The sequence below is a fragment of the Coenobita brevimanus genome, chromosome 52, assembly GCF_032717465.1.
Source record: "Coenobita brevimanus isolate Jiangsu-jjx chromosome 52, ASM3271746v2, whole genome shotgun sequence".
NCBI classification, from domain to species: Eukaryota; Metazoa; Arthropoda; class Malacostraca; order Decapoda; family Coenobitidae; genus Coenobita; species Coenobita brevimanus.
The window spans coordinates 35,930,542-35,943,041 of record NC_137005.1 but is presented as its reverse complement, the minus strand read 5'-3'; the positions used below and the strand labels follow the sequence as shown (position 1 = coordinate 35,943,041).

Sequence of the window (12,500 nt, the reverse complement as noted above, 5' to 3'; positions counted from 1 at the left end):
CCACCATTCAACACTAATAGTACTGTCATTGCTCCTGTTCCCTTATCCCCTCCCCTCTGTGTTAAGGAGAGAGAGAGAGAGAGAGAGCGCGTTCACTAACCCTTCTTTTCTTTTTCATCTTTTTTTTTTTTTTACAGATTAAAGATAAGAGCTAAAGAGCAGGAATTTTCAGGGATAAACGAGGGGAAAAAGTTGAAAAAGCTAGAATTTTGAGTAGTAGCAGTAGTAGCCCCAGGTTCATTTGAATTGTAATCCCAGTACAACACGCTTTATTTGCCCATTTGCATTCCACCATCCTCCTTTTGGGGGATAGGGAAGTTGTTGAGAGATGTTAGTAAAACCAGGCAGTTGAGCCACCTGACCCTGTCATTGCCACAACATGAAGGCGCCCCTCTCTTCATTGCCGATATAATATGTGAAGAGGATATACATAGAGGCTGCATAAATATGAGTATTTACCCCCTTTTTGCTTGTTTTCAGGTCGAGGTTAATGAGAGGAGGAAACTACAGGGGAAGAAGAAGGGAAGAATAAGTTGACGTACGAGAGGAGGAAGGAGTGTGATAAGGACGAAGAAACATATGTAATGAGAAAATTGGACAGAGGCAGAGTTTGGGCAAGTTGAGACAGGTGCAGTGGGCAGAGAAGTAGAATTAGAAAGAGGAGGAGGAGAAAGAAGTAAGAAGAAGTAAGAAGTAAGGAGGAGGAGAGGGAAGTAGAATGATTCGAGAGGAATAAGAAGAGAAATAAAGAACAAAGATAAAAGAAAACAGTGATATAAGGGAAGAAGCAGAAGACGCATATTAAAAAGAATTTCGGGAGACAGAAGAGACGGGGAGAGAAGACAAACACTCATAGGTAAAGATAGAAGCAGCAACACATCAGATTGTTAATGGCGTCAACAAAGGCGCCTGGGTTCTGCCCTGTGACCCAGTCCCTCCGTGTACCTCAGGCCCCCCACACACAAGCCTTCCCTCTCATTTTCACCCGCTGCATGAGTGAAATTTAATGCAGCATATTAGAAGATAGTGTTATAGAAGAGTGCGTCGACTGTATACGCTTGAGAAAGCTGGAAGTTGTTAGAGTGTGTTGGCATTGAGATTTACATAAGTTGGTACCATGTGTGCAACTAGGAAATAATGATTTGCACTTGCCATCCCTCTTTGTTGCACGTGGTCAAGTGAACGTCTGAATTAGTCAGTGGATTGGCATTTGAGATATGAGAAAATATCCGTTTGAAAAGGGATATCATTTTTTTGAGTAGTAGGAAATATAACTGTCCTGTTCCAAGAGAATAAACAAAGAATTTTGAAGACCTTCCCTTTGTCACACTGACTACGTATGTGTTAGCTTCTAAAGAGTGTGTTGGCATCTGAGACTAGAGGAAACGGCGTTATAAAAAAAAAAGGGCGTCTGTATTTGAGGCATTGATATACCGGTAGCTGAAGTGTGCATTTTGGAAAGACTACGCATATGATCAAGCAAGTTGTTCCTCTAACATAGATCTTGACTCTGATGTTGAATGTACTTGACTCCCAAAGGGTGTCCACGTTTGTGCTGTGAATTGGTCTTTCAGGTAATAAATTCTTCCAGATAAGCATAGAAACAAGCAAGCCGTCCCTCTCATATAGTGCCTAAATCAAAGTAAAATTCGATTTGAATGAGCTGAAACTAAGTACTCTAATTTAGAAAACCTCTGCATATGAAATTTTGAATAAACTGAAACTAATTGCTGTAATTCAGAAGTCTCAGCATTTCAGAGTGGAATAAGCTAAAATCAAGTAGCTATGCAAAACATTCTCAGTTGTAAAATGGTTTCAGCTTTTGCGATTTGAAAAAGAAAAAAAAAAACATAAGTGCCTTTTTTTGGATAGACTGAGCAGTGAATTGGAGCCATTAATTCGTTTCATAAACTTTGACTGAAGCTGGAACTGGATATAGCTGTGTTTTGAAGAGGAAATATATCAAGGTGGAAAAGCAATTTGTGTAAAACATCTCATCTCAGCTCTTGCTTAATTTTTTCCGAAAAGTTATAAACAGTATCTTAACTCGTGTTCATAGAAAATTTAGAAGTTTCCGTACATATTAGTAATGGTAAATGGAATGCCTTGATTAATTTTGGCATTGGAGAAAGTTATGGACAAATTTTACACCAAGATTTCTTGTGAAGTGATGGATTGTGCTCATAATTTTTTATGACAGGCGTTAAAACAGTAAATTGCGATAAATTTTTATGACGGATGTTAAAGCATGCAGTAAATCGCACTAACATGCATATTTAATGGCATGCAGACATGTCTTAATTACATGCAATATATTTTCGTTTAAGATAGTTACCCACCTGTGCTTGAAGTTTAAGGCGTTAGTGTATACATCCTCAGACGTAAGTGCGATACATAAATTTGTGTGATCAACGAGTCTGTATATTTTTGACAGTCGTATGTACAGTTTTACAAACGTTGTATACCTGTGATTGAGAGAATTGGTGCATATAATCCAGCGATCAAGTGCCTCTAATTATGGACATAGGTACCTGTAACTTAATGACTTCAAAGAACCTGTAACGCTGTGCGAGTAGTGAATAGCCTATAGGTCTTCTTAACTCGGTGCCAGTGGTGTTAAGACCTTAGTGCCTTACATGATTGTGATGCTTAAATATCGGTGTTTATAATCCATCGACTCAAAGTGCCTATAATTAGACATCAGTGCCCATAACTTCATTACCTCAGCGCATACAATTCCGCCCAAGCAGAGAATGAGCATTGATGTTTGTCACCAGTGTAACAACTAGAATCAATATACCTGCCTTGTCAAAGTAAGATATTGCTCAATAATAGACGCACAATTTTATGACTAGAGTGTACTTGATACTCTTGTCATCTTTAACTTATCAGATATATGATAGTTAAGTAAAAGAAGTAGAAAACAGTGTATGCACTTTTTGCACTTGCATAAATTTACACAAAGCTTCTGTATATTAGTGACGGTTAGTATACTTTTGTGAATTATTGATACACATACGTTAAAAATATAAACACCACACCATCAGAGCAGAGGTACATTTAAAGGCATTTATATTCGAATCGTCAAAATGGCAACAGAAGAGAACAATACTTCCAATATGGGCGCCCCCACGGAGACCTCCCCCTTGAACGCCGAAAACCGAGAGGCTCCACAGGGCGGAACCCAGAGCGACACCGTCTCCGAGGACTCTGGGGTGAAACTGAAGAAGGAGCTTGGCCTTCTGGACGGCGTGGGAATCATCGTTGGAATTATTATCGGGTCCGGGATCTTCGTGTCTCCGAAAGGCGTGTTGCAGTACAGTGGCAGTGTTGGGGTGGCGCTGGTCGTGTGGGCTGTCTCTGGCCTCCTCTCTATGGTTGGGGCTCTTTGCTATGCTGAACTAGGTGAGTAATGGCAGTATATCTCTTCTGTCTTGTCTCTGTAATCCACTTTTCTGCATGTTTTATCTCTGTCGTCATCATCATCATCATCATCATCATCATAACTTCTGGTGGTGTGGGCTATTTCAGGGCTCCTTTAATTAGTTGTGTCCCTTTGCTATGAGGAAGTCGATGATTAGTATTACATACATTTTTAAATTCTTTTGTATTTCCATTTCATTTTTCTGGTGCTACTTAATCATCATCATCATCATCTCTGTAAACTGCTGCTGATGTGGGCTGTATCAGGACTGTGGTTAGCGCCTTATGCTACCGTAACTGGAGGAGTACAAACAAAATTATCAGTCTCTCTCGCTGTCCTACTACCGGTATACTCTTTTTACCTTAACCTGGCCCAGATTATCATTGTCACTATCGTACTATAGTATTTTCACCTTAACCTGGCCCAAGTTTTCATCCTTTTGCAGCTAATTTCACGTAGCTCAGTGGCAGAAAATAACAGACAGGTCCACATCCTTTTTCATAGCACTTCTTCTTGACTAGCTTCATTTTCTAACATTAGGCATTTGTTGCAATAGAGTATTAAAGATGGAGAGGTTATAATTTTAGGCCAGGTTAGAGTAAAATGAGTGTAGTTCATCTCTAATTAATTATCATCATTCCTTAGCATATGACAAGGGCCCTTTTCTCGTCGGTGGCTAAGAAAGCTTCCTAATGCCTTTTCCTAAGCGACTTATTTTGCTTATTACTCCTTATTGTCCTCTTCCGTGTTAAGTAAATCCATCGAATATTGCCTCACTTTACGTACATAAAGTGTAAAAAGTATATTAACCAGATATGTCTAAAAATAAATCGCTAAAGAAGAGGTGCTATGGAGCCTCCTGAGTTTTTAATGGTGATAGAGTGAATGGTTTTATATAAATTAGTAGTGTATTCCACGTAACATGGATGGCTCCGTAGCACCTCGTCTCAAGCGATTTATTCTGCAGTTCACACCTCATTATCCTCCTGCATGTCATTGTGTGGGAGGACTCGTAGCAGCTCGTCCTAAGCCATTTATTTTGCAGATTACTCCTCATTATCCTCTTGTATGTTATAGTGTAGGAGTCTTCGTAGCACCTCGTCCCAAGGGATTTATTCTGCAATTTTCACACAATCCTCTTGTATGTTATTGTGTAGGAGGATTCATAGCACCTCGCCGCAAGCGATTTATTCTGCAATTTGTACTTCATTATCCCCGTGCACGTTATTGTGAAGGAGGACTTGTAACACCTCATCTCAAGCGATTTACTCTGTACCTTACACCTCGGTAATCTCTTAATACAAACTGACGATATTGAGGCGATGTAAACAGTTTGCATGAAGGTGCAGTATGTAAAATAAATCGCTAAGAGGATGGCGATACGAAATCTCCAAAGGTCTTAGCGTGATGCAAAATATTGATCCGTTGCCTGAGTGTGGTGACGTTATCCTCCCTGTACGGTACGTGGTGATATTGATTAGCGTTCACTGAGGGTAGATTCCGCTTATTTAGACTCTTGGTGGTCTGGTGGGTTTAGGCGCTCCGGTTGGATGTGGCCAGTGAGGGTTTATGCCTAAGATAGAGATTGAATTTACAGTTAGGTTCCTCCACTTTTTTTTTTTTAAGATGCCAGGTAGTCTAGTAGGTTAAGGCGCTCCAGTCGGCTGTTGTGGCCAGTGAGCGTTAGGATTTATTGCTCTCATATTGCCACTCAGTGAGGAGAGACTGGTCAGTATCGCCTAAACTGATGGAGAGAGAGAGAGAGAGAGAGAGAGAGAGACTTTTCGAACTGAAGGGGTTAGGTGTAGCCTTACCGGTAGTTATCCCCTAACCTCCAGAAGGCTTTCCTTAAAAAAAAAAAAAAAAAAAAGTAATATCACGCATAGGCCTAAACTCCCCCCCCCAAAAAAAAAAAAAAAAAAAGGTAATATCACGCATAGGCCTAAACTCCCACGTAGCTGAGCGAGATCATGTGACGTTAGGTGGAATGAATTATTTTAGCTTTGCCGACCATGGAAGGAGTAATAAAATGGGCTGGAGATAGCGAAGATAAAATTGATAAACGTGGCAGTACTTGAGTGAATTTACAATTGAATTTGTGGGCTGACTGTGGAACAAAGGAGTACAAAAGAGAGCAAACAGCAACAGATCTAGTATTCAAGGCCGTGTGTTAGAGATAATACTATGACTTTATTTACTTCAACGAGTAGACGGTAAGGATAAGAAACCCCCACCACCCCCACCACCATCAAACCCTCCCTCCGAAGCCGGCAGAAAAATGTGAGAAGGACCACCATTGAGCATAGAAAAATTGCCGTCGAAATTTCATGGGGAGGACTGAAAGGTGAAACTATATTCTATACTACTTTAATATGTAAGAGAAAAGTAACATTATCTAACTCTGTTGCTGATGCTGCATTCACCACGATTTGACAATTTCCTCAAGCTGTTTCTTTTTTTTTATTTAGTTCTTGCAATTGCCATTGTGTGTGTGTGTGTGTGTGTGTGTGTGTGTGTGTGTGTGTGTGTGTGTGTGTGTGTGTGTGATATTACGAAAGACTGAGGTGGTCTAGTGGTTTAAGGTGCCCCAGTCGGATGGGGCCCACAGAGGTTTACATCTGAGAGGGCTTGGGGTTAGCTACTCGCAGATTGTCACTCAGGGGCTAGTCACTTGATGGGACAGAAAAGGATAGGGTGATGGATGGAGGGATGGATGGGTGAGTGAATAATGGATGAATGGATGAATTAATGGGTGAATGGATGGATGGATGGGTGAGTGAATGATGGATTAATGAATGAATTGATGAGTGGGTGAATGGGTGGATTTATGGACGGAAGGACGGATGGAAGGACTAATGAATGCATGGATGAATGGGTAGGTGAATGAATGGATGAATAGGTGGATGGATGGGTTGACTTTATCCATTATTAACCAAAACTCACAATTAAGCAGAATAAGATTGCCTGGAAGTATTGAATAAAATTAAGTCCCTCTGCGTAGCTAATTTTACGATTGAATTTATTTTGGCTGGTTTAGGTAGTGATTCAATTAGCTTATTATAGTTATGGTGTGCAGCTGCTGAAATTGCCTACACCTAAACACATGTATATACACCTTCACACGCACACATACATGCTTATATACATACATGAATACTTACTTACAGACACATACTGTACATTAATACACACACACACACACATACATCAGAGAGAGAGAGAGAGAGAGAGAGTTGTGTTGCTAGGTATAGGTAGATAGGCTGGTAGGTAAATACAGGTGGACATTTAAGAAGATAGATGGATACCGTTGATAGATAACCTTGAACATATATTTTTCCTTTTAATCTAGCCATCGCCAAATATTCTCCTCATCGTAGGTGGCATCTCCAGGGCTGGTATTATTGTCGGTTAAGGAAGCTCCCTAGCACCTCCTTCTCAGCGATTTATTTGTGGATATGGCTGGTTAATATCCTTTTGTACGTTACTTGTGCAGAGTGTGGCGATATTGGAAGGATTTATATAACACACAAGAGGACAGTACTGTGTAAATAAACTGAAGAAATCGCTTAGGAAAAGGCGATAAAAAAATAAAAAAATAAGAGCAAGAGATTTTGTGTTGGCATATTAATTTTTTTTAGTTCACATCATCTTCTATCACAGAAAAGATCTCTTGGGTCCGTATTTCCCGACACCTCTTTCTCTCTCTCTCTCTCTCTCTCTCTCTCTCTCTCTCTCTCTCTCACACACACACACACACACACACACACACACACACACACACACACACACACACACACACACACACACACACACACACACACACACACACACACACACACACACACACACACACACACACACACAGCGTTCCCACGCTCGCTCATTCTCTTTCAAATTATCAGTGTCATCAGAGTAATAGTAGTGACAGATGTTTGTGTGTGTGTGTGTGTGTGTGTGATAGACACAGATATAGCTTTTGCCATGTGTTTTTATTATGTAGGCTACTGAGAGGATGTTGTTGAGAGAGAGAGAGAGAGAGAGAGAAACACGTGCGTCTCTGCTTAAGCATTTGAGTACATGTGACCAGGACTGTATGGTTGTGTGTGTGTGTGTGTGTGTGTGTGTGTGAGAGAGAGAGAGAGAGAGAGAGAGAGAGAGAGAGAGAGAGAGAGAGAATTTGTGAGAGTGAGGGAGAGTGTGAGAGAGAGAGCAAGCGTGACTGCATGTGAGAGAGAGAGAGAGAGAGAGCGCAGGGAAGGAAGTAGAGAAAGTGTGTCAGCTCCCACTGTGCATAGTCTATAATTTCGGCTGTTTTTAGTCCCCCCCCCCTCTCTCTCTCTCTCTCTTTCTCTCACACACACACACACACACACACACACACACACACACACACACACACACACGGTTGTTGATGTGAGTTTGTGCTTGTTGTTTGTTACGCTAGGCCCTAGGAGGTTGGTACTGGAAATAATGAAAGAGAGAGAGAGAGAGAGAGAGAGAGAGAGGGAGGGAGGGAGAGAGAGAGAGAGAGAGAGAGAGAGAGAGAGAGAGAGAGAGAGAGAGAGAGAGAGAGAGTGGATTTTCGTCCTTTTGCAGCTTTCTTCACATAACTCGGTGGCATAATTAGACAGTACTACGGCCCTGCAGCCTTTCCATAGCACTTCCTTGTGACTAGCATTAAATTCGAATGTTCATCTATTGTCACAGCTGAGCATTCAAGACAGGGTGATAGCCCAAGTTAGAATAAAAAAAGGGTGTAGAAGAGAATGCCAGACTTGTGCCGATCATTAGAGGGGCAGAGGTATAACAGAAGAAAATAGTAAGACCTGATATGCAAAATGAATATAGTCATGAGAAAGATATGTACTATATAATTATATAAATGACGTAATAGATGTTTAATGTGCAGAAATAAATCGCAAGGGAAAATTTGCTCCGAAGATTTCTAGTTCATAATACTACTGGAGTGTGGTCGAAAAATTATGTATAATCTAACGTAAGGGGGATAATTTATTTGAAAATTAGGCTAACACTCGGTATGTTTAGTAGATAGCCTCTCTCTCTCTCTTTCTCTCTCTCTCTCTCTCTCTTTCTCTCTCTCTCTCTCTCTCTCTCTCTCTCTCTCTCTCTCTCTCTCTCTCTCTCTCTCTCTCTCTCTCTCAATGCGTATGTGTGTGTGTGTATGCGTATGCGTATGTGTGTTGTGTGTGTGTGTGTGTGTGTGTGTGTGTGTGTGTCGTGTCAGTTGTGAGATTCCTACTTTTCTCAGCTGAATCAAATTGTCTGACATAGATATAATAGTAGACTACAGAAGATGCGATCATGAGAGAGTTAATTGTAGTGTTAATTAATCGAACATAGTTACGATCGATTTGCTATCGTAACTTTGATTCCTTTTTTCCAGGAAGAACTGTCGAGATGGGAAACCTTTGATGTTCCTTTCCTTGTCCTTCCTGCAGAAAGTTGCAACCTACGGCATATTTTTCCTCTTGTAACGTTTTTTTTTTTTTCCTAGGATTAATTCGAGACTTGGAAACATTCTTCACGCGTCTTTACACGTCCATCCAGCGAAATGAAATCAATAAATTACGACAGGATGGTGATCGTAAGGTTCTGTCACTCAGCTGAATGAAATCGTTTGACATAAAGGGGAATAGAACGCGAGAGAATATGTGGCTATGAGAGATTGAAGTACCTTAGTATTTAGTAAAGGTTCCCCTGGCCAGACTCTTTGCCTTTTGCAGTAGTGGCCGTAAGACAACGTTGACCTTTTCAAAAGCAGTGTTGTCGGATTGTTTTCACCTTACGGAACTGGGTCACACAGCTTGTAATACGTAGTGAGCCCTTGGTTATGATGTAGATAAGTCTCCTTGGTTATTAGTCAAATCGACCTCCACTCTGGCTACACCAGGCCATCAGGTGAAGTGAAAGAGGTTAGGGATCTTTTGTAAGCTGAAGATAAACGTTCAAAAAAATAAGAAAATATAATTCAGGTTTGAAAATGTTTTCCTAGACTAATGTGGGTCGTTTTAGGTGCTTCCTCCCACCCCCCACGACCTGACATTTCATTTCCTAAGGACCAGCAGCCCCTACGTGTCACAGTCCTTAACATGTCACCACTTTGGCGCTAATGCCTTCCGTTCGTATTGAATCCATGCTAGGGGTGTCTCATTCAGGACTGGTGTGATGGTCTTAGGGAAGTGTGTTGATGACTTGTGGTGGATATTGTGGAAGACCGGTAGAGTGATTTTAAGCGAAAGCTAGATCATCAGAGTATTCCCTGCCCCAGAATGGATCGGACTCGTCATTTCAGACAGCAGAGTACAAGGCATGATCCGGCTATCCGTTATCCAGTCCTTCATTGCACTTTTAGGAGCGAAGGAGTCATGGTTAAGGCGGCTTATTTAAAATATTAATAGAGAGTGTCCAGTAGTTCCCCCCCCCCCCCCATTTTTTTGTACAGTTTATGGTAAGAACCCTCTGATGTAAACTTTAATTGACCAGTTAGAGCGCCTTTTCCCACTAGACCACCAGTCTTCCATTTGATTACATGGTTACCACTGTCCTTAGTAAATGGTTAGCTGGCCTACAAGAAACCCCTCTGTGTTAGAGGGTACAGTCAACTGGAGGTGGCACTACATTAGAGGAGTGGATGGTGGGTCCCACCTTCCCTACCCCCTCATACCACACTCCATACGTAATCGTCTATAAGTGTGGGTTTGCCTGTACAGTCGCCCATCCAGTGTTAATGCTATGGCCGTTAGTCACTTGTCCATTAACCATTAGGGTGGTGGCGGGGAAGGCAACGTCACTTAAACGAAATGATCTGGCGTGAGCGAGAGTGAAATACTGAGTGAGGAAATACCACTCGAGGGGGTAATGGTGTGAAAGATAAGGGGTGAGAGGCGTGTGTGTTGGGGAGAGTGGGGGAGGAGGAGAGGGGTAGGGAGAGGATACAGGGAGAGAGAGGGGAAGAAGGGAGGGGGGACCAGTGGGAAGGGTAGGGGTGGGGAGAGGGAGATGGAGCCGAACGGAGGGGGAGAAGAGAAGGTAAGGGGAGAGTGATAAGGGAAGGTGAGAAGTGTAGGGAGCGAGACGGAGAGGGGAAAATTGGAGAATGAAGCGTTACCGGTAGTCCAAGAAGAGAGAGAGAAAGAGAGAGAGAGAGAGAAAGAGAGAGAGAGAGAATCTGTGTTTTTACCTGGAAAAACTACTTCAGATGTCTTATCAGATCATTCCTTCATTTTTTCTGAAATACTGACACATTAATCCTTTCAGCCCAAGATGTGATTATCGTCCTCACTCTCTAAATATTAGATTCGTCAAATGGTATGTAGATGTAGTAGCTGTTGTTGTTGTTGTTGTAGTTGTAGTTGCAACACCAGACGGACGATATGCCACAATTGCCATGCTACAGTCCACCATCCTTCTCCCAGGGGAATGGACGGACGTTTGTATAACTAAGCAGCGGAGTCGAGCGTTACACCGGTACCACCACGGGAAGGGAGTAAACACACTGTACCATTAGCATCTCAGTCACCAGCGTAAGCATCGGTGCACATTCCGCGTGAAACCATCTGACACACCAAATGATGGCTATTTCAAAATGCCCGGTAATTCCAGCCCATATTGGTAACCCTGCTTTCATGGGGATGTTTGTGATATTTTCTAGTAGCGGCTGTTATGAAAAGACATAGATGGTAAAAAATTAATCTTTCGTCCAATCATTGTGATAACATCGGAAGCCTCCTTGGTGATATATATATATATATATATATATATATATATTGTGTGTGTATGTGTGTGTGTGTGTGTGTGTGTGTGTGTGTGTGTGTGTGTAGCCTGGCAACTACGGTATAGGTCAGTGTGCTTTACAGTGAATATCTCTTGTCACGGAGTTCCTGTGTACTAGATATTAATGTAGCTACACCTCCCACGACCCGCCTCATCCCATCCCTTCCGACCCCCAGTGCAAGCAGTTGTAAAGTACGATGACCCCTTGTTTGATTACTACTGGCGTCACATACTGTGATTTTATTCTTGCATCCGCCAGACTGTAGGACCAATCTGAATCTCATGTAGCATTGTGAAAGTAGCAACAATTGTTTTATAAATGGGATAATTGGAGTGATGTGCTTTGTAGTTTCGTTGCAGGGTTAAGACTTCGTGTTTGTCTATTGCCAGACGCCTTAATCTCGTAAAGGATGACCACATGGATACTGCCTCCGCCTCGTCCCTCTGCCATGTGGCTGTCCACCCTCCAACTCACACCCACCTCATATATCTCTCCACTCCATCCCTCTTCCTGGTCTTTGGTCTCCCTCTCCTCATCATCCCCTCAACCTTACTCACATACTCTCTCCTAGTCAGCCTCATCCAAACTTAGATACATTATTCTCACTAATATATACTGGGGAGAGAGAGAGAGAGAGGGGGGGGGAGGAACCCCGTGAGCGGAGGAGTAATTGAGAAACAGTACCAGGTAATTCGTTGAACCCGGTGACGTAATATTTCTTTTCTTGTTACCACCAAACGATCTTCTTCCGCTTAATGGTAATCTCTTACAGTGAAGGGGTTAGTGAAGGATTTGCCTAGGGGTTAGTGAAGGGTTTGTCTAGGGGTTAGTGAAGGATTTGTCTAGGGGTTAGTGAAGGGTTTGTCTAGGGGTTAGTGAAGGATTTATCTAACTTGTTCAGGAAGTCTCTCCTAGGCTGAATAAACTTGTATGAAGGTTGCATGAGTTAAACGTTTAAAGAGGACGGCATTGTAGTAAAGTGCTCCACTCCAATGTTGGAGGTTTAAACTTGGATACGGAATTCTTACAAACTACAAACGATTTTATTCAGCAGAGAACCCTGCATAGACGCTAAAGAAATCTCATCACTTTCTCGGCATTGGTAGTAGCTTTTTCTTTTTTTCCATTTTACTAAAATATTTTATAACAAAATTTTATTCAGGCGAAAATTCTATGCAGTTAAAAGATGAAAATATCCTGGCACTCTCACTCCATTTTTTTTTTTTTTTTTTTTTTTTTTTTTGGTTAACAACGATTTTATCAAGTAGAGAGAAGAAAAAA

At 41.8% G+C, this 12,500-nt stretch overlaps 1 protein-coding gene across 1 annotated transcript in view; it reads left to right on the top strand.

Moving 5' to 3' along the window:
- Nucleotides 1-3,261: 3,261 nt before the first annotated feature.
- LOC145400403 (large neutral amino acids transporter small subunit 2-like) overlaps nucleotides 3,262-12,500 on the top strand; it is a 68,500-nt gene continuing 59,261 nt past the window's right edge. The window contains exon 1 of the mRNA XM_080272920.1: nucleotides 3,262-3,405. Coding sequence (XP_080129046.1) covers nucleotides 3,375-3,405 — 31 coding nt within the window. The 5' untranslated portion in view covers nucleotides 3,262-3,374. The remainder of the gene's footprint in view (nucleotides 3,406-12,500) is intronic.